This window comes from Nomascus leucogenys, chromosome 16 (assembly GCF_006542625.1).
Source record: "Nomascus leucogenys isolate Asia chromosome 16, Asia_NLE_v1, whole genome shotgun sequence".
NCBI lineage: Eukaryota > Metazoa > Chordata > Mammalia > Primates > Hylobatidae > Nomascus > Nomascus leucogenys.
Window position 1 is genome coordinate 76431427 of NC_044396.1, and position 23522 is coordinate 76454948.

The 23522-nt window shown below is 41.0% G+C and overlaps 1 protein-coding gene across 1 annotated transcript in view; it reads right to left on the minus strand.

Annotated features, from left to right (window-relative positions):
- The window catches only part of TMEM65 (transmembrane protein 65), a 66697-nt gene extending 44369 nt beyond the window's left edge, over window positions 1–22328 (minus strand). Inside the window, exon 1 of the mRNA XM_030795246.1 lies at window positions 21494–22328. Within this exon, the coding sequence (XP_030651106.1) occupies window positions 21494–21791 (298 nt within the window). The 5' untranslated portion in view covers window positions 21792–22328. The remainder of the gene's footprint in view (window positions 1–21493) is intronic.
- Between the last annotated feature and the right edge of the window lie 1194 nt (window positions 22329–23522).

The following is a 23522-nucleotide window of genomic DNA, read 5'->3' on the forward strand; positions in this document are numbered from 1 at the left end:
GGGGGACCGACTCAGCTGAAGAACGCTGCCTCACTGAGGGATCTGCACCCTGCCCAGGGCACTCCACATCTAATAGTTTGTTTTCACAGAGGCAGAGGCCCAATGCTTTTGCCCAACTCGAGACAACACAAAAGTGTCATGCCATCTCCAAAACTCCCTACAGTGTCAGCTGAGGCTTCCACTGAAACTAAATTACACCTTTACTTCTACCTCTGCCCAAGCCTGCTTCTTTCCCTTCCCTTCCCAAGGTAAGGATTTCAACAGCACACTACTCAATCAACTACTTGCATGTTAACCTTTGTCTCAGAAACTGCTTGCCAAGGAACTCAATCTGTGAGAGGAATGATAGGGCATCATATCAGAAACTTATTATCCAATGATTTAGGAGAGGAGAAAAAAAGTTTGTTGTACCATACTTGAAACTCCTCAGTAAATTTAAGACTGTTTCAAAATGTAAAAAGGAATAAAAAAATTAGGTGGGAAAAACACGGGAGAACAACATGAAGAAAAGCAGAAAAGAAAAAAGTATGATGGAGGTCACAGTTCAATAAAGAAATTAGACTAACCAGTGGACAGTGTATTCCAGGTAATAACGGGAAGTAAAAGAAGATAAGCAAAAAGAATACATCTCTTACACAGCATTTATTTCTCAAATGTGATTGTTGCAGAGCTACAAAATCAGGGTTAACAATTCACCTTTTTTCAAATTGTTATTAAGAAGTCCCTTTGAGCAGAAAAAAAAAAAAAATTCTAGGATGTTTTTTAAACCAGAAGATCTTTCTCATGCACATAAAATTCAGCCAGTTCACAAAATGTACCACGTCTTATATTATCATTATCACGTTTGCCTGTTTCCTTTCACAATTCAAGCATGCCTGAAGCTATTATCTACATGTCTTCAACTCTTTCCTATCTTAAAAACAAAAATACTTTCTGTAACCTTGCTATTCAAAATATGGCCCCTGGACCTGTAGCACTGAAATCCCTGGGAATGTGTTAGAAATGCAGAATCTCAGGCCGCACTTCAAACCTAATGAAACACAATTTGCATTTCAATAAGATTCCCAGATGATGTATGCAAATTAAACTCTGGAAAGCAGGGGTCTAGTTTTCACTGTGTGATATAACATAGGGGCTTCATCCCACCTTTATAATGAAACACAATTTGCATTTCAATAAGATTCCCAGATGATGTATGCAAATTAAACTCTGGAAAGCAGGGGTCTAGTTTTCACTGTGTGATATAACATAGGGGCTTCATCCCACCTTTATAATGAAACACAGTCAAATTCAATTCAAATTGATGGCTTATCTCTAAACCATAAGAGAACTGAAGTCACAGAGGAATCAACTAGCCCTAAATAAAAAGAGGGGCAGGCACCTACAAGGACAGACAGGATGTCAGTACTCGCTTACTTAGGATAGCTGCAACTGGACACCATAAGAAGGGTACAGCTAAATAGTAGGTGAACAGGTGAAGGCAGAGTGGGAGATTTTTAGGCAGTATGAAGCTACTAGGGTATGCATAAATTGGGAGAGTCCACACCTTCTTGCGGGTTCTGTTGCCAGAAATCCCACCAGATACACAAAAAAAGATAAGAAACCCCTAAGAAAGTGCCCATTGTAGTAGAAACCTGAAGGAGGGGAATAGCAGTATTATAGGAAGAACATGAAACTCTACCTGGATCTTTCTCCCAATCTCTATGAGTCAATCCTTAATCTGAGCAGTGAACCAATTAAACCTCTTTTCTTTTTATAAATTACCCAGTCTCAGGTATTTCTTTATAACAGCACAAGAATGGCCTAATACATACCTATTTTACCCATCTCTTCCCTCCTTTCTTAAATGAGGCTATGTAAGTATGTGGGCCCCGTTAGGATAGCGGGTAATCACTCTGTGATTTTCCCCCATGCATGCTAATAAATTTGTAGGCCATTTCTCTTATTAATCTGCCTTCTGTCAGTGAATCTTCAGAGGGCAAAGGAGTTTTCCTTTTGTCTCTACACCAGTAACATATACTTAAAGTAAATTCACATTTCTGACTTATGAGTAAAGAGATGATCTCAGATAAAATCAAGCTATTGCACAACATCTCCCTTCCATATCCAAGGTTTCCTTCAGAAAGTTAAATCCTTCCTTATTGATACTCCCTTCTCAGCCTACTAAAATCTGGCTTCTCCTCACATAGCTATCATTAAAACTGCTCTGACAAAGACATCAATCTCTTTCATGTTACGGACCCCACACACACTTCAGCCCCAATATTCCTCTTACTTGACCTATCTAAAGCATCAGATCACTCCTTCTTTTTTTATTTTTATTTTTTTGAGACAGTGTCTCATTCTGTCACCCAGGCTCGAGTGCAGTGGTGTGATCTCGGCTCACTGCAACCTCTGCTTCCCAGGCTATAGTGATCTTCCCACCTCAGCCTCCCAAGTAGCTGGGACCATAGGCATGCACCATCACACCCAGCTAATTTTTTGTATTTTTAGTAGAGACGGGGTTTTACCATGTTGTCCAGGCTGGTCTCAAATTCCTGAACTCAAACAATCCTTCCACCTCGGCCTCCCAAAGTGATGGGATTACAGGTGTGAGCCACCGTTCCTGGTCTCATTCCCTCTTTCTTGAAATGCCTCTTCCACTCTTAGCTTCTAGGATATCATTACTATTTTTTTCCTGTCTCTCTGGACATTACTCCTCACTCTCTTTCTAGTTCTTGTTGTTCTTCCTGTTCTCTTCCAATAAAAACTGGTGTTTTTCAGCATTCTCTCCTGGGATCTTCTCCTATCACTCTATTTATACTGCCTAGCCCTAGTTACTACCTATATGGGTAGAATTCTCAAACTTGACTCTTACTCTGGAGCTCCAGAGTTGATATATACAATTAATTACTGAATATCTTTAAATAGTTATCTCACAATACCCAGTAAAGCTGAAAATGAACTCAAAGTCTGGAAAGCTTTCCTATGGGTTAAATGTTAGATTTTGTTTTAAAAAATCATTTGAGTTAGGAATTCATTTCTAAAACAAATAAAAATAAAAAATCTTCTAAAATCTAAAGGAAAACTAAAGGTTAGAGATGTATGAGTTACAAATCCTAAATACTAGGTTTCTGACTTTTCCAAACTTTTCACACTATATATTAACTTTTTTGCACCTTGATTCCCCTTATTTTCAAAGTAACAATACCATATTTGCTTTTGTATTGAATGGTGCATATTATGCAAACACACAGGAGATACAGGAGACTAAGATATGTTACAAGCACATCCAGTTAGTTTAAAAATTAAACTTTTATTGACCATGAGGTATTATTTTCCCCATATGTTTAAAATCCTGGGTATAAGTATCCAGAGAGGGGCAGTAAGTAGGAAGAGAGGTTTGGGGGTCAGACAAACCTTTTATTTTTTTACTTTTTTATCTGTATTTTTTTTATTTGAGACAGAGTTTCACCCTTGTTGCCTAGGCTGGAGTGCAATGGCATGATCTCAGCTCACTGCAACCTCCGCCTCCCGGGTTCAAATGATTCTCCTGCATCAGCCTCCTGAGTAGCTTGGATTACAGGCACCTGCCACCACGCCCAGCTAGTTTTTGTATTTTTAGTAGAGACAGGGTTTCGCCATGTTAGCCAGGCTGGTCTCGAACTCCTGACTTCAGGTGATCCACCTGCCTTGGCCTCCCAAAATGCTGGGATTACAGGCATGAGCCACCGCGCCCAGCCAAAGCTGTTATTGACTCTACTCTGACACACTAGTTGAAGGATTTGGGGCAAGCTAATCTTAGCATCAGTATATTAATCTATAAAATAGAGATAATTCCTTCTCCCTCCAAGAGAAGTAAACAAAATAATCACATAAAAACTCAGCTCATTATGTCTGGCACACAACAAGTATTCAATAATTGGTAAGTAATGGTAGTGAACATGGTGTTGTTAAATTAAGTTTAGCCTAATGCTGCCTCCTTACATATTTTAAGCCTGAAGGTTTCTCCATATATAATGAACTACAATCCAAGCAGATATGTAAACAGGTCATAATCTATTCTTGTAACAATTAGCCGAGTCTCAGCCAATCACAGCAGCCATACTTCAATGCATTCACAGGTGGCAAACTGTTCAAACCACGTTCAAATAAGGCATATGCCAAGGTGCAACCAATCTGCCTGCTTCTGAACCTTACTTCCATTTTCCATAAGTCACTTTCCTTTTTCCATCCATAAATCCTCTCCAACCATGCAACAACACCAGAGTGGCTCTGAATCTATTCTGGTTAAGGGGCTGCCCAACTCATAAATCATTCTTTCCTCAAATAAACTCTGTTAAATTTGTCTCAAGTTTTCCCATAACAGATGGTGTCAGAAGTGGGATCCAAAGTCGAGCTCCCAGCAAACCCCAGAAACAAGCGACCAAGTGAGGTACCCACAGGATCCATTGTGTCTACTTCTCTATTGCAGCAAATGGGGATTATGGGTAAGTTCTCCCTAGGATTCCAAAGCTCCATGGATGTATGTTTTGAGCTATCTGAGTTTGAGCAATTTTTTTTTATCTGAACTGAATTTGGAAGTTGTGACAGAAACTGGACTGGGTCCAGGACAGAATTGGATCTAATCATTAACTGGCCTGTATCCAGTTAGAGGCCTCAGACATCTGACTGGGTCAGACAGAAACTGGTAGTAAATGGCAATACTGCTGGGGATGCAAGTTTTGGCTTTTGGAAATTCAGAGGAATTTTTGTGTTCTACCCCATTTGTTTCTTTTTCTCTCACCCTATGTAGGGAAAAATCACTGGTTAAACTGATCAAGGCGATCTAGAGCGAAAGCCAAATAGACGAGATCCTTAATTTCTGAAGAATTGAGTACTCCACTTTCTAGCTATGCCTACCTATACATGTATAAATATTAAGCCCTGGAAGCAGCAAACAAAGAGATGGTAAAATCTTACTAAAGGCAATTCAGTACATTTGAAAGTGAGGAATCCTCAATTAGTCTCATCCAAGGATGCCTATTGATGTGCAGAAGTTTCTAAAAAAGATTTCAACATTTTTATTGCCTCTTTTTCTTTTAATTTATTATTATTATAGTTTAAGTTTTAGGGTACATGTGCACAATGTGCAGGTTTGTTACATATGTATACATGTGCCATGCTGGTGTGCTGCACCCATTAACTCGTCATTTAGCATTAGGTATGTCTCCTAATGCTATCCCTTCCCCCTCCCCCCACCCCACAACAGTCCCCAGAGTGTGATGTTCCCCTTCCTGTGTCCATGTGTTCTCATTGTTCAATTCCCACCTATGAGTGAGAACAGGCAGTGTTTGGTTTTTTGTCCTTGTGATAGTTTGCTCAGAATGATGATTTCCAGTTTCATCCATGTCCCTACAAAGGACATGAACTCATCATTTTTTATGGCTGCATAGTATTCCATGGTGTATATGTGCCACATTTTCTTAATCCAGTCTATCGTTGTTGGACATTTCGGTTGGTTCCAAGTCTTTGCTATTGTGAATAGTGGGCAATAAACATACCTGTGCATGTGTCTTTATAGCAGCATGATTTATAGTCCTTTGGGTATATATCCAGTAATGGGATGGCTGGGTCAAATGGTATTTCTAGTTCTAGACCCCTGAGGAATCACCACACTGACTTCCACAATGGTTGAACTAGTTTACAGTCCCACCAACAGTGTAAAAGTGTTCCTATTTCTCCACATCCTCTCCAGCACCTGTTGTTTCCTGACTTTTTAATGATCGCCATTCTAACTGTTGTGAGATGGTATCTCATTGTGGTTTTGATTTGCATTTCTCTGATGGCCAGTGATGACGAGCATTTTTTCATGTGTCTTTTGGCTGCATAAATGTCTTCTTTTGAGAAGTGTCTGTTCATATCCTTTGCCCACTTGTTGATGGGGTTGTTTTTTTCTTGTAAATTTGTTTGAGTTCATTGTAGATTCTGGATATTAGCCCTTTGTCAGATGAGTAGGTTGTGAAAATTTTCTCCCATTTTGTAGGTTGCCTGTTCACTCTGATGGTGGTTTCTTTTGCTGTGCAGAAGCTCTTTAGTTTAATTAGATCCCATTTGTCAACTTTGGCTTTTGTTGCCATTGCTTTTGGTGTTTTAGATGTGAAGTCCTTCCCCATGCCTATGTCCTGAACGGTATTGCCTAGGTTTTCTTCTAGGGTTTTTATGGTTTTAGGTCTAACATGTAAGTCTTTAATGCATCTTGAATTAATTTTTGTATAAGGTGTAAGGAAGGGATCCAGTTTCAGCTTTCTACATATGGCTAGCCAGTTTTCCCAGCACCATTTATTAAATAGGGAATCCTTTCCCCATTGCTTGTTTTTTTCAGGTTTGTCAAAGATCAGGTAGTTGTAGATATGCGGCATTATTTCTGAGGGCTCTGTTCCATTGATCTATATCTCTGTTTTGGTACCAGTACCACGCTGTTTTTGTTACTGTAGCCTTGTAGTATGGTTTGAAGTCAGTTAGTGTGCTGCCTCCGGCTTTGTTCTTTTGGCTTAGGATTGACTTGGTGATGCGGGCTCTTTTTTGGTTCCATATGAACTTGAAAGTAGTTTTTTCCAATTCTGTGAAGAAAGTCATTGGTAGCTTGATGGGGATGGCACTGAATCTATAAATTACCTTGGGCAGTATGGCCATTTTCATGATATTGATTCTTCCAACCCATGAGCATGGAATGTTCTTCCATTTGTTTGTATCCTCTTTTATTTCATTGAGCAGCGGTTTGTAGTTCTCCTTGAAGAGGTCCTTCACATCCCTTGTAAGTTGGATTCCTAGGTATTTTATTCTCTTTGAAGCAATTATGAATGGGAGTTCACTCATGATTTGGCTGTTTGTCTGTTATTGGTGTATAAGAATGCCTGTGATTTTTGCACATTGATTTTGTATCTGAGACTTTGCTGAAGTTGCTTATCAGCTTAAGGAGATTTTGGGCTGAGACGATGGGGATTTCTAGATATACAATCATGTCATCTGCAAACAGGGACAATTTGACTTCCTCTTTTCCTAATTGAATACCCTTTATTTCCTTCTCCTGCCTAATTGCCCTGGCCAGAACTTCCAACACCATGTTGAATAGGAGTGGTGAGAGAGGGCATCCCTGTGTTGTGCCAGTTTTCAAAGGGAATGCTTCCAGTTTTTGCCCATTCAGTGATATTGGCTGTGGGTTTGTCATAAATAGCTCTTATTATTTTGAGATACGTCCCATCAATACCTAATTTTTTGAGAGTTTTTAGCACGAAGGTTGTTGAATTTTGTCAAAGGCCTTTTCTGCATCTATTGAGATAATCATGTGGTTTTTGTCTTTGGTTCTGTTTATATGCTGGATTACATTTATTGATTTGCATACGTTGAACCAGCCTTGCATCCCAGGGATGAAGCCCACTTGATCATGGTGGAAGAGCTTTTTTATGTGCTGCTGGATTTGGTTTGCCAGTATTTTACTAAGGATTTTTGCATCAATGTTCATCAAGGATATTGGTTTAAAATTCTCTTTTTTGGTTGTGTCTCTGCCAGGCTTTGGTATCAGGATGATGCTGGCCTCATAAAATGAGTTAGGGAGGATTCCCTCTTTTTCTATTGATTGGAATAGTTGCAGAAGGAATGGTACCAGTTCCTCCTTGTACCTCTGGTAGAATTTGGCTATGAATCCATGTGGTCCTGGACTCTTTTTGGTTGGTAAGCTATTGATTATTGCCACAATTTCAGAGCCTGTTAATGGTCTATTCAGAGATTCAACTTCTTCCTGGTTTAGTCTTGGGAGAGTGTATGTGTCAAGGAATTTATCCATTTCTTCTAGATTTTCTAGTTTATTTGCATAGAGGTGTTTGTAGTATTCTCTGATGGTAGTTTGTATTTCCGTGGGATCAGTGGTGATATCCCCTTTATCATTTTTTATTGCATCTATTTGATTCTTCTCTCTTTTCTTTCTTTATTAGTCTTGCTAGCGGTCTATCAATTTTGTCGATCTTTTCGAAAAACCAGCTCCTGGATTCATTAATTTTTTGAAGGGTTTTTTGTGTCTCTATTTCCTTCAGTTCTGCTCTGATTTTACTTATTTCTTGCCTTCTGCTAGCTTTTGAATGTGTTTGCTCTCGCTTTTCTAGTTCTTTTAATTGTGATGTTAGGGTGTCAATTTTGGATCTTTCCTGCTTTCTCTTGTGGGCATTTAGTGCTATAAATTTCTCTCTACACACTGCTTTGAATGTGTCCCAGAGATTCTGGTATGTTGTGTCTTTGTTCTTGTTGGTTTCAAAGAACATCTTTATTTCTGCCTTCATTTCGTTATGTACCCAGTAGTCATTCAGGAGCAGGTTGTTCAGTTTCCATGTAGTCGAGCGGTTTTGAGTGAGTTTCTTAATCCTGAGTTCTAGTTTGATTGCACTGTGGTCGGAGAGACAGTTTGTTATAATTTCTGTTCTTTTACATTTGCTGAGGAGTGCTTTACTTCCAACTATGTGGTCAGTTTTGGAATAGGTGTGGTGTGGTGCTGAAAAAAATGTATATTCTGTTGATTTGGGGTGGAGAATTCTGTAGATGTCTATTAGGTCCACTTGGTGCAGAGCTGAGTTCAATTCCTGGGTATCCTTGTTAACTTTCTGTCTCGTTGATCTGTCTAATGTTGACAGTGGGGTATTAAAGTCTCCCATTATTATTGTGTGGGAGTCTAAGTCTCTTTGTAGGTCACTCAGGACTTGCTTTATGAATCTGGGTGCTCCTGTATTGGGTGCATATATATTTAGGATAGTTACCTATTCTTGGTGAATTGATCCCTTTATCATTATATAATGGCCTTCTTTGCCTCTTTTGGTCTTTGTTGGTTTAAAGTCTGTTTTATCAGAGACTAGGATTGCAACCGCTGCCTTTTTTTGTTTTCCATTTGCTTGGTAGATCTTCCTCCATCCCTTTATTTTGCGCCTATGTGTGTCTCTGCACGTGAGATGGGTTTCCTGAATATAGCACACTGATGGGTCTTGACTCTTTATCCAATTTGCCAGTCTGTGTCTTTTAATTGGAGCATTCAGTCCATTTACATTTAAAGTTAATATTGTTATGTGTGACTTTGATCCTGTCATTATGATGTTAGCTGGTTATTTTGCTCGTTAGTTGATGCAGTTTCTTCCTAGCCTTGATGGTCTTTACAATGTGGCATGTTTTTGCAGTGGCTGGTACCGGTTGTTCCTTTCCATGTTTAGTGCTTCCTTCAGGAGCTCTTTTAGGGCAGGCCTGGTGGTGACAAAATCTCTCAGCATTTGCTTGTCTGTAAAGTATTTTATTTCTCCTTCACTTATGAAGCTTAGTTTGGCTGGATATGAAATTCTGGGTTGAAAATTCATTTCTTTTAGAATGTTGAATATTGGCCCCCACTCTCTTCTGGCTTGTAGAGTTTCTACTCATTGCCTCTTTTTAAAGACTATAAAAGAGGGTGGGCATGGTGTCTCATGCCTGTAATGCCAGCACATTGGGAGACCATGGTGGGCAGATCCCTTGAAGCCAGGAATTCAAGACCAGCCTGGCCAACATGGTGAACCCTCATCTATCCTAAAAATATAAAAATTAGCTAGGCATGGTAGTACATGCCTGTGATCCCAGCTACTCAAAAGGCTGAAACACAAGGGAGGCTTGAACCTGGGAGGCAGAAGCTGAAGCGAGCTGAGATCACACCACTACACTACAGTCTGGACAACAGAGCAACACTCTGTTTCAAAAAAAAAAAAAAAGGAAAAAGACTACAAAAGGCAAATAAAAAGCTTAAACAACTAATTGATAATGAAAATTAAATCTGCTAACCTTTTGGCTTAGTTATTATACCACACTAAAGGCTAAAAGAAAGCTATCCTGGATAAAGTGTTTATAAAAGTTAGGACCTCAGGTAAAGTAGCCTTGCTTCTTTTTCAGAGCTATCATATTGAGCCTAGGTACAGAGAATGTTTTCTTTGCCCTTTTCCTTAATGGCCTTCACCCTAAACTCAATAATTTCAGCTAAGAAACAGTGGCTAAGTTAAAAAGACTGCCTATTCAACTAAATAAGTCTTCAAGACATACCTTTCTGGCATTTAGCTGGCTATTTTGAAACTCCTCTGTAAAAGAAATTTACATCTATAAAAAAAAAAAAAACTTGGCCAGGTGCAGTGGCTCATGCCTGTAATCCCAGCACTTTTGGAGGCGGAGGCAGGCAGATCACGAGGTCAGGAGATCAAGACCATCCTGGCTAACATGGTGAAACTCAGTCTCTACTAAAAATACAAAAAATTAGCCGGGCATGCTGGCGTGCGCCTATAGCCCCAGCTACTCAGGATGCTGAGGCAGGAGAGTCGCTTGAACCTGGGAGGCAGAGGTTGCAGTGAGCTGAGATCTCACCACTGCACTCTAGCCTAGGCGACAGAGGGAGACTCTTGTCACAAAAAAAAAAAAAAAAAAATCTCCATTTGTAAGGGTGTCTGCCTCTGTGCACCAGGAAGAGAGGGAGAACTGAGTCACTAGAAACTCTTACCATTGGTTTGAATTTACAAAACAAATCTAACCTTTGTTTAAGGTGCTTTTCCTGGCTATCTTGCCTTAGCTGGGCCTTTACCAACAACCTTCTTCCTTGGTTTGGGCAAATGATTATACAATTAATTATTTAGGCCTGAAATCTCAGCTCTGTGTTTTGGAGATGTAAATTTTCTACCTTGTTTCATCTAAGAGTCATCCCTTTGAAAATGCAAATTTAGGGTTGCCCAGCTAACAATTGCCTAGGGCAATGAAACAGATAATTGGAAGATTGGTAGTAGAATGGGGAAAAAAAGTATTTAAAAGCCAGCAAATGAAAATTGTTTATGAAAGCTGTAAGATCTGCTTCTGTGTATCTGTGTACGTGTTAATATTTGATAAATAAAACTAGTTTTTAAATTGTTAGTAAAATTAAATAGGATTGGCTTCTGAATTGTCAGTTATATATAATTCATTTATATGGCACACAAAGGCTAAATATACTTAGATCTGTTAATAAACAAAAAAATTGAGAAAACATCTTTCTAAAAAAATGCAAAATGGTTTTCATTTACAAATACTGATATAAAACAGTTCAAGACTACTTCAAAGGTTTTCGCTAGGCATTAAGGCTACTAAGAGTTAAAACTGTAGGCCGGGCACAGTGGCTCACACCTGTAGTCCCAGCACTTTGGGAGGCCGAGGCGGGTAGATCACTCAGGGTCAGGAGTTCAAGACCAGCCTGGCCAACATGGCGAGACCCTGTCTCTACTAAAAATACAAAAAATAAGCTGGGCATGGTGGTGGGCGCCTGTAATCCCAGCTACTCCAGAGGCTGAGGGAGGAGAATGGCTTGAACCAGGGAGGCGGAGGTTGCGGTGAGCCGAGATCATGCCATTGCACTCCAGCCTAGGCAACAAGAGCGAAACTCCGTCTCAAAAAAAAAAAAAAAAAAAAAAAAATCCTGCAGTTAATATATATAATTAAAACTACTAGATATAAGAGGAAACAAGTCTGTATACAGAGTGTTTAAAAAAAGCAAGATTTGGGGCCAGGCACGGTGGCTCACACCTGTGATCCCAGCACTTTGGGAGGCAGAGGCAGGCAAATCACTTGAGGTCAAGAGTTCGAGACCAGTCTGGCCAACAAGGTGAAACCCCGTCTCTATTAAAAAAATACAAAAATTAGCCAGGCATGGTGGCACGCACCTGTAATCCCAGCTACTCGGGAGGCTGAGGCAGGAGAATTGCTTGAACCCGGGAGGCGGAGGTTGCAGTAAGCGGAGATTGCGCCACTGCACTGCAGCCTGGGCAACAGAGCAAGACTCCGTCTCAAAGAAATAAAAAATAAATAAAAAATTTTTAAAAAGCAAGATTTTTTTTGTCGGTTTTTTGGGGGGCTTTTTGAGATGCAGTTTCGCTCTTATAGCCCAGGCTGGAGTGCAACGGCAGGATCTCGGCTCACTGCAACCTCTGCCTCCTGGGTTCAAGCAACTCTCCTGCCTCAGCTTCCCAAGCAGCTAGGATTACAGGCACCCGCTACCACGCTCAGCTAATTTTTTGTACTTTTAGTAGATTCAGGGTTTCACCATGTTGGCCAGGCTGGTCTCAAACTCCTGACCTCAGGTGATCCACCTGCCTCGGCCTCCCAAAGTGCTGGGATTATAGGCGTGAGCCACCGCGCCAGGCCAAGATATGTTTTTGATAAGGCAAGTTGTAAAAAGCATGAAAATGTATATTTGCTGAGAAAAAATAATTTCATCTATCTAGTTTAGAAAATATTTAAAGTTTGTTTCAAAACGAAGGAATTTTTTTAAAGATATAGATAAAACTAAATTAATATAGCAAGTTGGAAAAAGAAAGAGAATAGAAAAAATTGGCTGGGCCCAGTGGCTCATGCCTGTAATCCCAGCACTTTGGGAGGCAGAGAGGGGTGGTTCACTTGAGGTCAGGAGTTCAAGACAAGCCTGGACAACATAGCGAAACTCCGTCTCTACTAAAAATACAAAAATCAGCCAGGCATGGTGGTGTAGGCCTGTAGTACCAGCTACTCAGGAGGCTTAGTCATGAGAATCGCTTAAGCCCAGGAGGCAGAGGTTGCAGTGAGCCAAGATCATGCCATTGCACTCCAGCCTTGGTGATAGAGCAAGACTCTTGTCTCAAAAAAAAAAAAAAAAAAAATAGAAAAAATGCTAAGAGATTATAAAAGGTTTATGAAAATCCAATTTGTTTATAAGCTTTTATTAAAATTAGCTATAGTTTTAGTATTGGTAATATACTAATACAAAAGTAAAATTTCGTTTTCTCTTTTGAACAAGAATTTTGTGTACTATTAAGAAGAGAGAGTAAATATGTTTGTTTACCTTTTAAGTAAACTGCAAAAAAAGAAAGAAGGGAAAGAAGAGACAGATTCCATCTCATGCTATCTTTATTAGGATTTCTGACCGTGTGGAAAACAGAGTCACTCCTCTATCGAAGAATAAATGGTTTTGCTTTTAAAAACCTTTTAATTACCACTTTGGCTAAAGGTATGACAATTACTTTACAGTGATCTTTTATCCTATTTTGATTAAGTGCTTTAAATCTTTGACAAATTCCGAATTTCGAATTCAAAGTTAAGTCTTTTGACCTCAAACTAACTTTGGGACATTACACAGAGGGTCCTTGCAGCATCCAAAAGAGAACTAATAAACAAGCTTATCTGGTAAGTTAAATTACATGGGAAGCATTGTCAAATAAGAAATGATGTTTAACCTTCTTTGAGTTATAGTTTATGGATATGTTATTAATATATAGTCCAAAATTGTATGAGCCTCCTAAAATTCTGGTGTGTCTTGGTATGTTATCAGTCCTGATTATGGTGATTATTTTAAATTAATTATTGTAAGCCACAGAAAAAACCAAATTTTCTTGTCAATTGTGTCAATGACCATTTTAAGTCATTTCCACAGTTAACTGCTTAATTCTGATGCATTTTCAACCAAGCAGCCTGTTCATTAATCCCCTACAACTGAATCTCCATAATACCTGATGTATTCATCCATGTAAAACAAGTATCAACAACTGCACAGATTCTTCCCCATTTAGCCAGTAGGTAATCTAGAGCAATTCTATTATCTAGTACAACTTTAGTAAGAGAATGTAAAGGATTTTGCTGTGCAACCATAGCCCTTGCAGTAGAATCTACTATAAAACCTATTATGAGGGATATTATCAAAAGAAAGATCTTTAGTACAAGAGCTAGAGTCAAAAATCAATAATAATGTGATAGATGCAACTAGTTAGCTGAAAACACAAATGAGAACAGTGATCCTTGAAATGTCTATCAAGATTAAACCCTGCTGAAAAGCAAACGGAGGAAGTAAAAAGATAGGAAAAACATAGGAAAAAGAAGAAAATTAAACACAATGGAAGAGTGACAATTGGCAGAAGTAAAAGCAGTCTTTAGAAACAATAACAGGATGCCACGACGCAGACCTCCTTACACAGCAGAAAAGAGTTTACCATAACTACAAGGAATGAATGAGAATAGAGTAGAAAAGTCTGAGGAGTAGGGAGGGGCAGACTAAGCCCAACACATTTCACTACCACTATGACAGAGTCCAAAAAGCATGCCAACTGAAACAGCAGTGTTTTGGAGGCATTTGGTGTAATGACTAGCATGTCTACAAATAGAAGTAACCTCAAAGAAACTTATTGTATTAAAATATAGTATATAAGGACTCTGACATCTGGTAGAAGCTAATTATGCTCATTATATTTTTACTAAGGCAGATAAAAAATGCAATATGTTCAAATAGTTTATCATCAAAAGCAATCAAAGTAAATGTCTCAGTGCTTAGGAGAAATGATTTTGTTACCTACAGTCTTTTATCTACAAGAACCTCTTATTTACTCTTACCTCTATTGTCTGTCTGAGGTAATTTTAATATATAACTACTTGTTTTTATGTGTTTTCCGTTACTTAAAGCAGACATAAACCTGTGAGTCAAAGACAAGGCTAGAGTCCTATAAAGCTACATACTAACTAATTCAGATCACTTAGGCAAGATGCTAATAAAATCTACACTCAAGGATTTAGTCCCTATTTGTTCAAGTTATTTTATAACCAAACACACCAAAGGAAACCAGACAAGAGTGTGGTTATGCAAACTCATCACTATTTTTAGAAAAATGAAAACAATCTCCACTAACAATGGCAAAATATCACATCATCCCAAACTTTCAAGATCGTGATCTGTAGTTCCACCTGACCCTCTGGATGACCCTATAAATTGCTGACTTTATATTACTTCAATTTTCCTATCCACAAATTTGTTCATAAAAATGTCACAAATAAAAAATAGGCAATAAATGACTATTAAGGTGAAAAACAGCAAATTAATTACTGATAAATTAAACTATAGATATAAGTGTTTGACTTACCTGGAAGCCATATTTCCCAAATTTCTAATATTTAGAATTTAGTCAATAATTTAGAAGTGAAGAGACAACACAGTCAAGGAAAACAATTACCCAAAAGTTTATTTAATAGAGAGGTTAAGAGTCTGATAGATAAGGAATCACCTTTCTGTCCTCCTTTTAATTTCCCTTCCCTTGAATCTGAACTGGTTTTAGTGCCTTGCTGGACCAATTACATGCAGCAGAAATAATGTTCTGGAACTTCAAAAGCTAGGTCATAATAAGTCTGTGGTAGGATGAATAATGGCCCCCAAAGATATCCCACATTCTACTTTCCTAACCTGTATATATGTTACATTATATGGCAAAAAGAATTTTGCAAATGTAATTAAGGATTTTGAGAGAGTGAGATTATCCTGGATTATCCAGATAAAACCTAAATATAATCATGAGGGTTCTTATAATAGGGAGGCAAAAAGATCAATGAGGGAGCAGAGATTTTAGTGATGTGTCCAGGAACCAAGGAATCCCAAAAGATGAAAGAAGCAAAGAACATACTCTGCCCTGGACTCTCTAGAAGGACAGAGCCTTGCTGACACTTTGATTTTAGTCCTTTAAGACTTATTTTGGACTTTGAACTCTGAGAACTCTAAGAGAATATGTTGTTTTATGCTACTGTATTTGTGGTGTTACAGCAGCAATAGAAAACTAATACAGGCTGGGCGTGGTGGTTCACGCCTGTAATCTCAGCACTTTGGGAGGCCGAGGCAGGAGGATCGCCTGAGGTCAGGAGTTCAAGACCAGCCTTGCCAACCTGGCGAAACCCCATCTCTACTAAAAATACAAAAATTAGCCAAGCATGGTGGCGTGCGCCTGTAGTCCCAGCTACTCAGGGAGGCTGAAGCAGGAGAATCGCTTAAACACGGGAGGCAGAGGTTGCAGTGAGCCAAGATCACACCACTGCACTCCAGACTGAGTGACAGCACGAGACTCCATCTCAAAAAAGAGAAAGAAAACTAATACAAAGTCTTACAGCTTCTACCCAGCCCCCTTGGAACATTTTCTCTGGGAGCCCTGACCTAAGTATTACAACCATGCTAACATTGTCTTGTTGGTGAGGCTACATCCATCTCCTTGGGTCAACAGCTCCAGTTGAGGCCAGCCCTCCAGCCATCTCTACCAAAGTGCCAGACATGTAAATAAACCGATGTTGGACCTTTTGACCAGACCATCAGCCAGCCAGAGTTTATGTAATGACCTCCATAGATACCATAAGAAACAGCATCCAGCTGAGCCCTGCCTATATCCTTTTTTTTTAATTTTATTTTTTTATTTCCTATGAACTCTCTACCTGCAACTGCCTATATTCTTGATCCACAAAATCATGAGCTATAATAGAAGGGTTGTTATTTGAAGTCACATGTAACTCTGGACATGTTATATGTAAGTGATGATTAAACACTGTTAAATAGCATATATGCCTTTCATAATGGAAAAAAAAAACTTTACTTGATTACTTGATTATCTGTCTTCTACTGGCAGTAATCCCTAGTAATAAGACCATTCCAACATACCCCGTAACTCTAAAGAACTCAGAATTAAGCTTGCTGAAATATACTACTGTAATTAGGTCCTTTCCATATTGGTAAAATAACTGATTGTAGCAAAGCTTCATTTAACTGAGCCTAACATGGCTCATCAGAAATCTCTCACTCCTCTTGCCTCAATTCATACTTCTTATCCACGTCCTTGTTCTTCCCCTCTTGCCGGGCCTAGGTGGGGCTATACTTCCCTTATTCCTTTTTTACTATCTCAACAAAGGCACTGAAATATCTTTATTCACGTATCTTAATTTGGAGCATAAAATGTTTTTCTTGCCCTTTTTCTTATTGGACAAAAGCAAACTATTCCCAAACCATTCCAGAGGCTCATAGCTTAAAATAATTTATATTTAGGCTAAGCACGGTGCTCACGACTATAATCCCTGCACTTTGGAAGGCTAAGCTGGGTAGATCACCTGAGGTCAGGAGTTCGAGACGAACCTGGCCAACATGGTGAAACCCCACCTCTACTAAAAATACAAAACTTAGCCAGGCACAGTGGTGCATGTCTGTAATCCCAGCTTCTCGGGAGGCTGAGGCAGGAGAATCGCTTGAACCTGGGAGATGGAGTTGCACTGAGCTGAGATTGCACCACTGCACTCCACCCTGGGCAACAGAGTGAGACTCTGTCTCAAAAAATAAAAAAAATTTTAAAAAAGAATTTCTATTTTCTCACATAATCCGGAGCAATGGGCTGAAAAAAAATAAGGATAATCTTGTTAAAGGTCCAAGATCTCTACTGAACAGGGATTCCATAAGAAAGCCTAATTTATTTTTAAGTGTTCTAGATACTCAATTTAGTATAAGCTCTTTATCTTCCAGTCTTTCATTTTGTCAAAGTCCTCTTATGCTATATGGCAAGTTCTCAAAACAAAGCTCTTCACCCTACCTTAAACAATCACAAAAAATGGGGGACTACAAGATTAAAGTTTAGAATTATTTGGTTAATATATACAGATGTAGATAAATGGTAAAAAATGTCAAAAGCACACAATTACCACTCATATAGAGGAACCAAAAAAATGCAAGCTAATTAAGATCTAACACTGATAGAAAAACTGCTCTGTTCACCTCAATACATCTTTTATTTGCTATACGTAAAAAGAATCTCATTTTTTAAATATCTTAAGTATACATATTATAACAAAAATATTTCCTAAGAGGCTCCTTTTTTCAAAACATATCTCTCATTGTACCTCTCTGATAGCCAGTTCTTGTCTCTCTAACTCTCTGATAAGCATTAATTACACCACCTTAAATAAGTGTGGAAGCCAGCCTCAAAGATGTACCCCTGATGATTCCCACTCCCTTGCATTCACACCTTGTGTAGTACTCTCCCACAACGTGTCAGGACAAAAGAGATGGACTGTCACTTCTAAGACTGCGTTATAAAAGTCTGTGGCTTATAGTATACATATTATAACAAAAATATTCTCTAAGAGACTCCTTTTTTCAAAACATCTCTCTCATTGTACCTCTCTAATAGCCAGTTCTTGTCTCTCTGTGTAACTCTCTGGTGAGCATTAATTACACCATCTTAAATAAGTGTAGAAGCCAGCCTCAAAGATGTACCCCCGATGATTCCTACTCCCTTGTATTCACACCTTCTATAGTATTCTCCCACAATGTGTCAGGACAAAAGAGATGGACTGTCACTACTAAGACTGCGTTATAAAAGTCTGTGGCTTCCAGCTTAGGTGCCCACAGGTGCTGTCTTGCAAACACACTCGCTCTCTCTTGCTCTCTCGCTCTCTCATCACTTGCTCTAGAGGGAACCCACTGCCATGTCATGAGAATACTCAGGCAGCCCTGTGGAGGACCACATGGGAGGGAATTGAGACATCCAGCCAACAGCCATGTGAGTGAGACTTCTTGGAAATGGATCCTCCAGCCCCAGTTAAGACTTCAGATGATGCCACCCCAGCTGAGAGCTTGATTTCAACTTTATAAGATCCTGGGCCAGAAATACTCAACTAAGATGCTATAGCATTCCCGGGCCTCAGAAATTATGAGTTAATACATGCTTGTTTTAAGCCACTGTGTTTTAGGATAATTTGTTATACCGCAATGGATAACTAATACAACGAGCACTGTCTATCTTTCAATACCAAATTGCTATATTTTAAAAGCTTTTAAAAATAATTATAAATGGAAATACTAATTACAAAAATTGGGAAGAAAATTTGTTTTAAAAATTTTGGCTAACATTGAAAGGCCACTGTAATAATGTCAGCTTGCCAGTACTACTTGTAAAAAAATGAATAATGCTCTATCAGCAGAATATGGTCTGTTTCTGGAAGAAGAGAGATCAGGCTGAGCAGGTAAATTGAAGGCGCAACCTCAACTTTTTTTTTAAATTGGGAAAGAAATTGGTTTGTATTTTTAAAAATCACAATATTCTATTTAACTATGATGAGATATCCCAGAAGGTCTGCCTTATCTATTACGAACTGATTCCAAAGCTTTATCTCATCACAGATTATATCACATGCCTACTGATAAACATATAAGAAAGATAAGGGCAAATGTGCCAAATCTCAACAGCAGATTCCACTGCCATATCAAAGCATGGATATTTTTTCAGTAATGTTTCCATACCAAATCCAAAACACTTCATTAGTTTATACAAGCACCCTTTCCAAAGACACAAAAGATTGCCTATGGTAAGAAATAGCCCTTTTAATAGAATTAATTTTGTTAGAAAGTGCACTTGGTACACACACACTTAATACATTGGTTGAGTACTTGAAAACATTATTCAAAAAGCAACAATAAAAACATGGGAGTTTTTCATTTATCTGGCTGGAAAAAAAATGTTTATTTCAGCAATGGAATGAGCTGTATGCATTCCCAACATAATAAAATCCCTTTTACCTTAATGATTAATGAATAAGGTAATTTCCTAAGTGATGATTCTAGTTATCTCCATAACTATATGTGTTGATACCGAAAACAATAAGTGAACACCAAGACTATACTAACAAAGCAGCAGCATCTGTGTCATTTGATTCATAGGACAATCATTTTGTCATCAACATCAGCAAAAATAGCTGATTTAAACTTTGATGTTCTTTAGCATATAAACAGGAGAGATAAGCATCTGACTAACCATTGTTTCAAATATCCTTGACTGTTTCTCCTGAGCAAAGAAGACAATTTAAATTACTAATTTCTCTCTCATATTAGTAACATAACTAAGTTTAATTGATGCTAATGACCTCCATTGACTAAAGTGCTTAGGTCCTTTTCAGAATATTTAAAACCACGTTAAATTAAAAAATATTATCTTTATTAGGAAATGTAGCATTGCTACCGCAATACTGCTGGCATGTAAAAAATAATAATACATGAGAAAAAAATTATTCAGTCACCTTGCAGGACATGCTTTTCAAGAACTGCCATAAAACTATATTCATAGGGCCCTTCAATCTTATAACTTGTTGACAATGCAGAATTTCCAAGAAATTACTTGGAAAAGGTAAAATGTGTGTTCAAATAGTCTTGTCAGTGCAGAAAGATTCAAAAGTTAATGTTCTAGTACATGACTGACTATATTATTTTTCCAAGGAGCATATTTTCAGAATTGATTGACTATTTTTAAACTGCATACTGAGTGCACACATAGATTACAAATGTGCTAGTGTTTCATTATGATTTCACATAACATCATGATTACATATTGAATAATGGAATTGATTGGATGTTACATTCTCCTGTAAAAGCACTGTGGGTAAACAATGTCTGGAATCAATCATCCACTATAAATTGGTCCACAATTTCCTGAACTGAGGGGGAAAAAATCTGATTAAAAGCCACAACTAAAAGAAGTTTCTTAAGTAGTACAGATAATGCCCTGCTTACATGAGGCAGATAATTCTTTCCTCCATTCCTGCACATCAGCCAAAGGTATACTTTCAAGTCTGGCAAATCAAATGGCATGATCCGAATCAATGTGCTCTACACCTTGGAATCTATGAGATGTTTATGTATCTACCAAGTTTAGAGGGCAGAGTAAACTTTTTTAAAACTTTCAAACACATCAGAATGTAATACAAACTGAAGCAATGCGTTTTGTTTACATAACTGTATGTAAGTGGCCGAAATATTTTAAGACATCCATTTTAGTCGTTTGCTCCTTTCATCCTTTTTATTTTCTGAACTTTTAGCTTTTTCACCTAGACTCAAATTCTGACCTACCCCATTCTGGACTTCTTTTAGAAATATCCTATTTTAACAGGCTAGTTTAAAAATCGTTTTGCTTTCATCGTTCCAAATTACTTTTGAGCATCAGTCTGACTTTTAACCAGAGCCACAGATTTCCAAAAAATATACCTCCTTATTTATTTCATTCTTTCAACCTCTGGGAAAAACCAAAACTGGAGTTTAACTTGAATCTGTCTTTCCATTTCTGGGGAAAATGTTTCCTTTGGCTGCTTAAATTAACGCAACCAGACGTGTGTGGAAACAAGCAGCTATGAGCATCCCTGACTTTTGAAGCTACACCCCTTCTTTTGGCTACCCACCCATACGTCTTCATTTGATAACCGTTCAAAAAGTTTCTTCCTGCCAGGCGGGTTTGTAGCACTTTCTCGGAGCAGGCACAGCATGCCACCTGCACGGGTGCACGCTCGCAAGAAAGCAGCAAGAGCTAAGGGACAGGAGGGCTGGGGAGGGGAGGCACGGGGCAAATCAAACCACAATCCCAACAGTGTTAACTGGCATTTTAGAACGAAGCTCCGGATTCTGAGGCTGGGGAGGAAGTAGCCAGGCGCTGGCCTCGGCTGCCTGACACGACCCGCGCCCGTCCTACCTGCCTGGGGGAAACTCGGGCGGCGGAGAGTCTCCCCGCCCCCAGCCGTCCTAGGCGTGGGGCCAGACAGGCGAGGGGGGCGGAAGGGGGGCGGCGGCGGGGGTCCAAGATCCAGGGCCGCAGAGGGCTCCCGGTGGGCTGGCGGGAAGAGGAGGGCGTCGGGGCCCCCAGGCTCGCCCCCCACCTGCCCCCCTTACCTTGGGCAATGGCAATGGACTCGAAGCGGTGCAGCTCTTTGAGCAGGCAGCTCCTCTCCGTGGAGTGCAGGCTGTAGATGAAGTCGCGCGCGCCCTGTGCCGTGTTCAGCGCCTCCATGGGCTCCTTCTTGGGGTGCGTGCCCAGCCGCCTGGGGCCGCCCGGCAAGCCGCCGGAGGGCGCGAACGCCAGCAGCCCCCGCCCGCAGCAGCACCAGGACGGCGGGCGGGGCGCGGCGGCCGGGCCCGGCCTCAGGCTGCGCGCGGTCCGGCTCCTCAGCAGCGGCAGCAGCCGGGACATGGCGAGCTGAAGAGCGGGGACGCCCGCGGCCGTCCGGGAGGGCGGTTTCTTGCGCGGCTGAAGGGAGAAAGAGCTGGGATCAGCTCGACCCCGCCCCGAGGTCCTCCTGCCAGGCAGCCGAGGCGCCGGGCACCATGCACTCCGCGGGCCCGCGCGGCTCTCCCCTCCTTTTCCGTCCCCCTTCCCTTCCAAAAGGCCCGCGGCGGCTCCGGCCCCTCCGATGGGAAAAACTTTCTCTGAGACGGCCGGCCCCGGACAGCGCCCGGAGAGGGCGGGCGGGCGGTGCGGGCGGGCGCCTCCCGGCTGAGGTGGAGCGGCGCGGGCGGGCGGGGCGGGCGGGTGTGTGTCTCTCTGTCAGTCCGATCTTCCAGAGGATGAGTCAGCCACGCACCGCCCTCCTCCAGCGCCGCCCTCCTTTCCAGCTGGCTTTCTCACCCTCTAGCCTCCCCACGTCCCCACTCTGTAGGGCTCCCGAGCCCTCAAAGCAGCCGCGCTCCCGGGCCGCAGCCGCCGCCGCTACCCCTAGCGGCAGCAGAAGAGGGAACGGGGCGGGGCGAAAGGGGAAGGAGGTCGGGGGTGGGCGGGGGGGGGGGGGGGGTGTGAGCGGGGCTGCGCAGGCGCAGTCTGCAGGCTCTCAGGCCGCTCTCCCGCCTAGGGGAGGAGCGCGCACACGCGTCCCCTCCCCGCTGGCGCGTGAAGGTGGAAGGAGGTAGGGTGCGCCACCCTGTGCTGGCGTTAAATCTACAGGTCGGAATAGAGAAGAAGAGCTCTGGACCCCTCGCCCGCCAGGGTAGTACAGCTGCCGCCCGGCCCCCAACCTGGGGCCAAGCCCATATCCGGAGCTCGTTCTGAAAGGTGCCCCGGGGTGCGGCCCCGCTCTGGACAGGCGGAGAGCTGCGCTGCCACCCCAGCCCCGACAGGATCGCGGCGCTCTGCTCCGGAACGAAGCGCCCCAGCTGCGCCCTTCGCCAAGTCAGCGCCCACCGCCGCTTCGGCTGAGCAGGCCGGCTCTAATGCACCCGCTCTGTGCGCCCCAAAGAGAAAGCGAAGCCAGTTCCACCCTTTCCCAAGGAGGGTCTGAGACTGAGCCCTTGACACGAGAACAGTCCTCCCCGTTCAGATTCCAGCAGCTGGCATGCAAATTGTTAATGCTAGAGGCAGAGGCAAGAATGTCATAGACCTTTCCTAGTGGTTGCTTGTGATTTTTTTGTCTCCGTGTTAAAGCGGGAAGAATTATTTGATTGTCCACGATTTCCCTTGGTCCAGGTCCTAGGCGTCTTTCAAGGCCCAGGTGAAAGGTCTCCTACTTCATTAAGCTGTCCCTAATCTCTTCCTAAGGGAGGAGATCTCTGCTTTATCTGAACCTATCTAATGACGCTTAGGCACCCTTAGAGAATAAATCCACTTAATAAATCTGCTCAAGCGTAATCAAGATCTAAATCCCATCCTTATCATAAACAGTGCTGCACTCAGCCCGGAAACTTGTCTGTAGTAAATATGCTACGTGTAAGTAGAATATTAAACTGAATAATGGAGGACTGTTACCACTAAAGCCTCCTACTTCTCTAACTCTGGTTCTCAAAGTGTGTCCCTGAGTTTCTTAGACATGAGAAATAGTGGAACCCACTTCACACCTCCTGAATCAGAACGTAGGCACTGGACCCAGTCATGTGGGTTTTTTTTTTTTTTTTTTTTTTTTTTTTTTTTTTTTGAGACAGAGTCTTGCTCTTT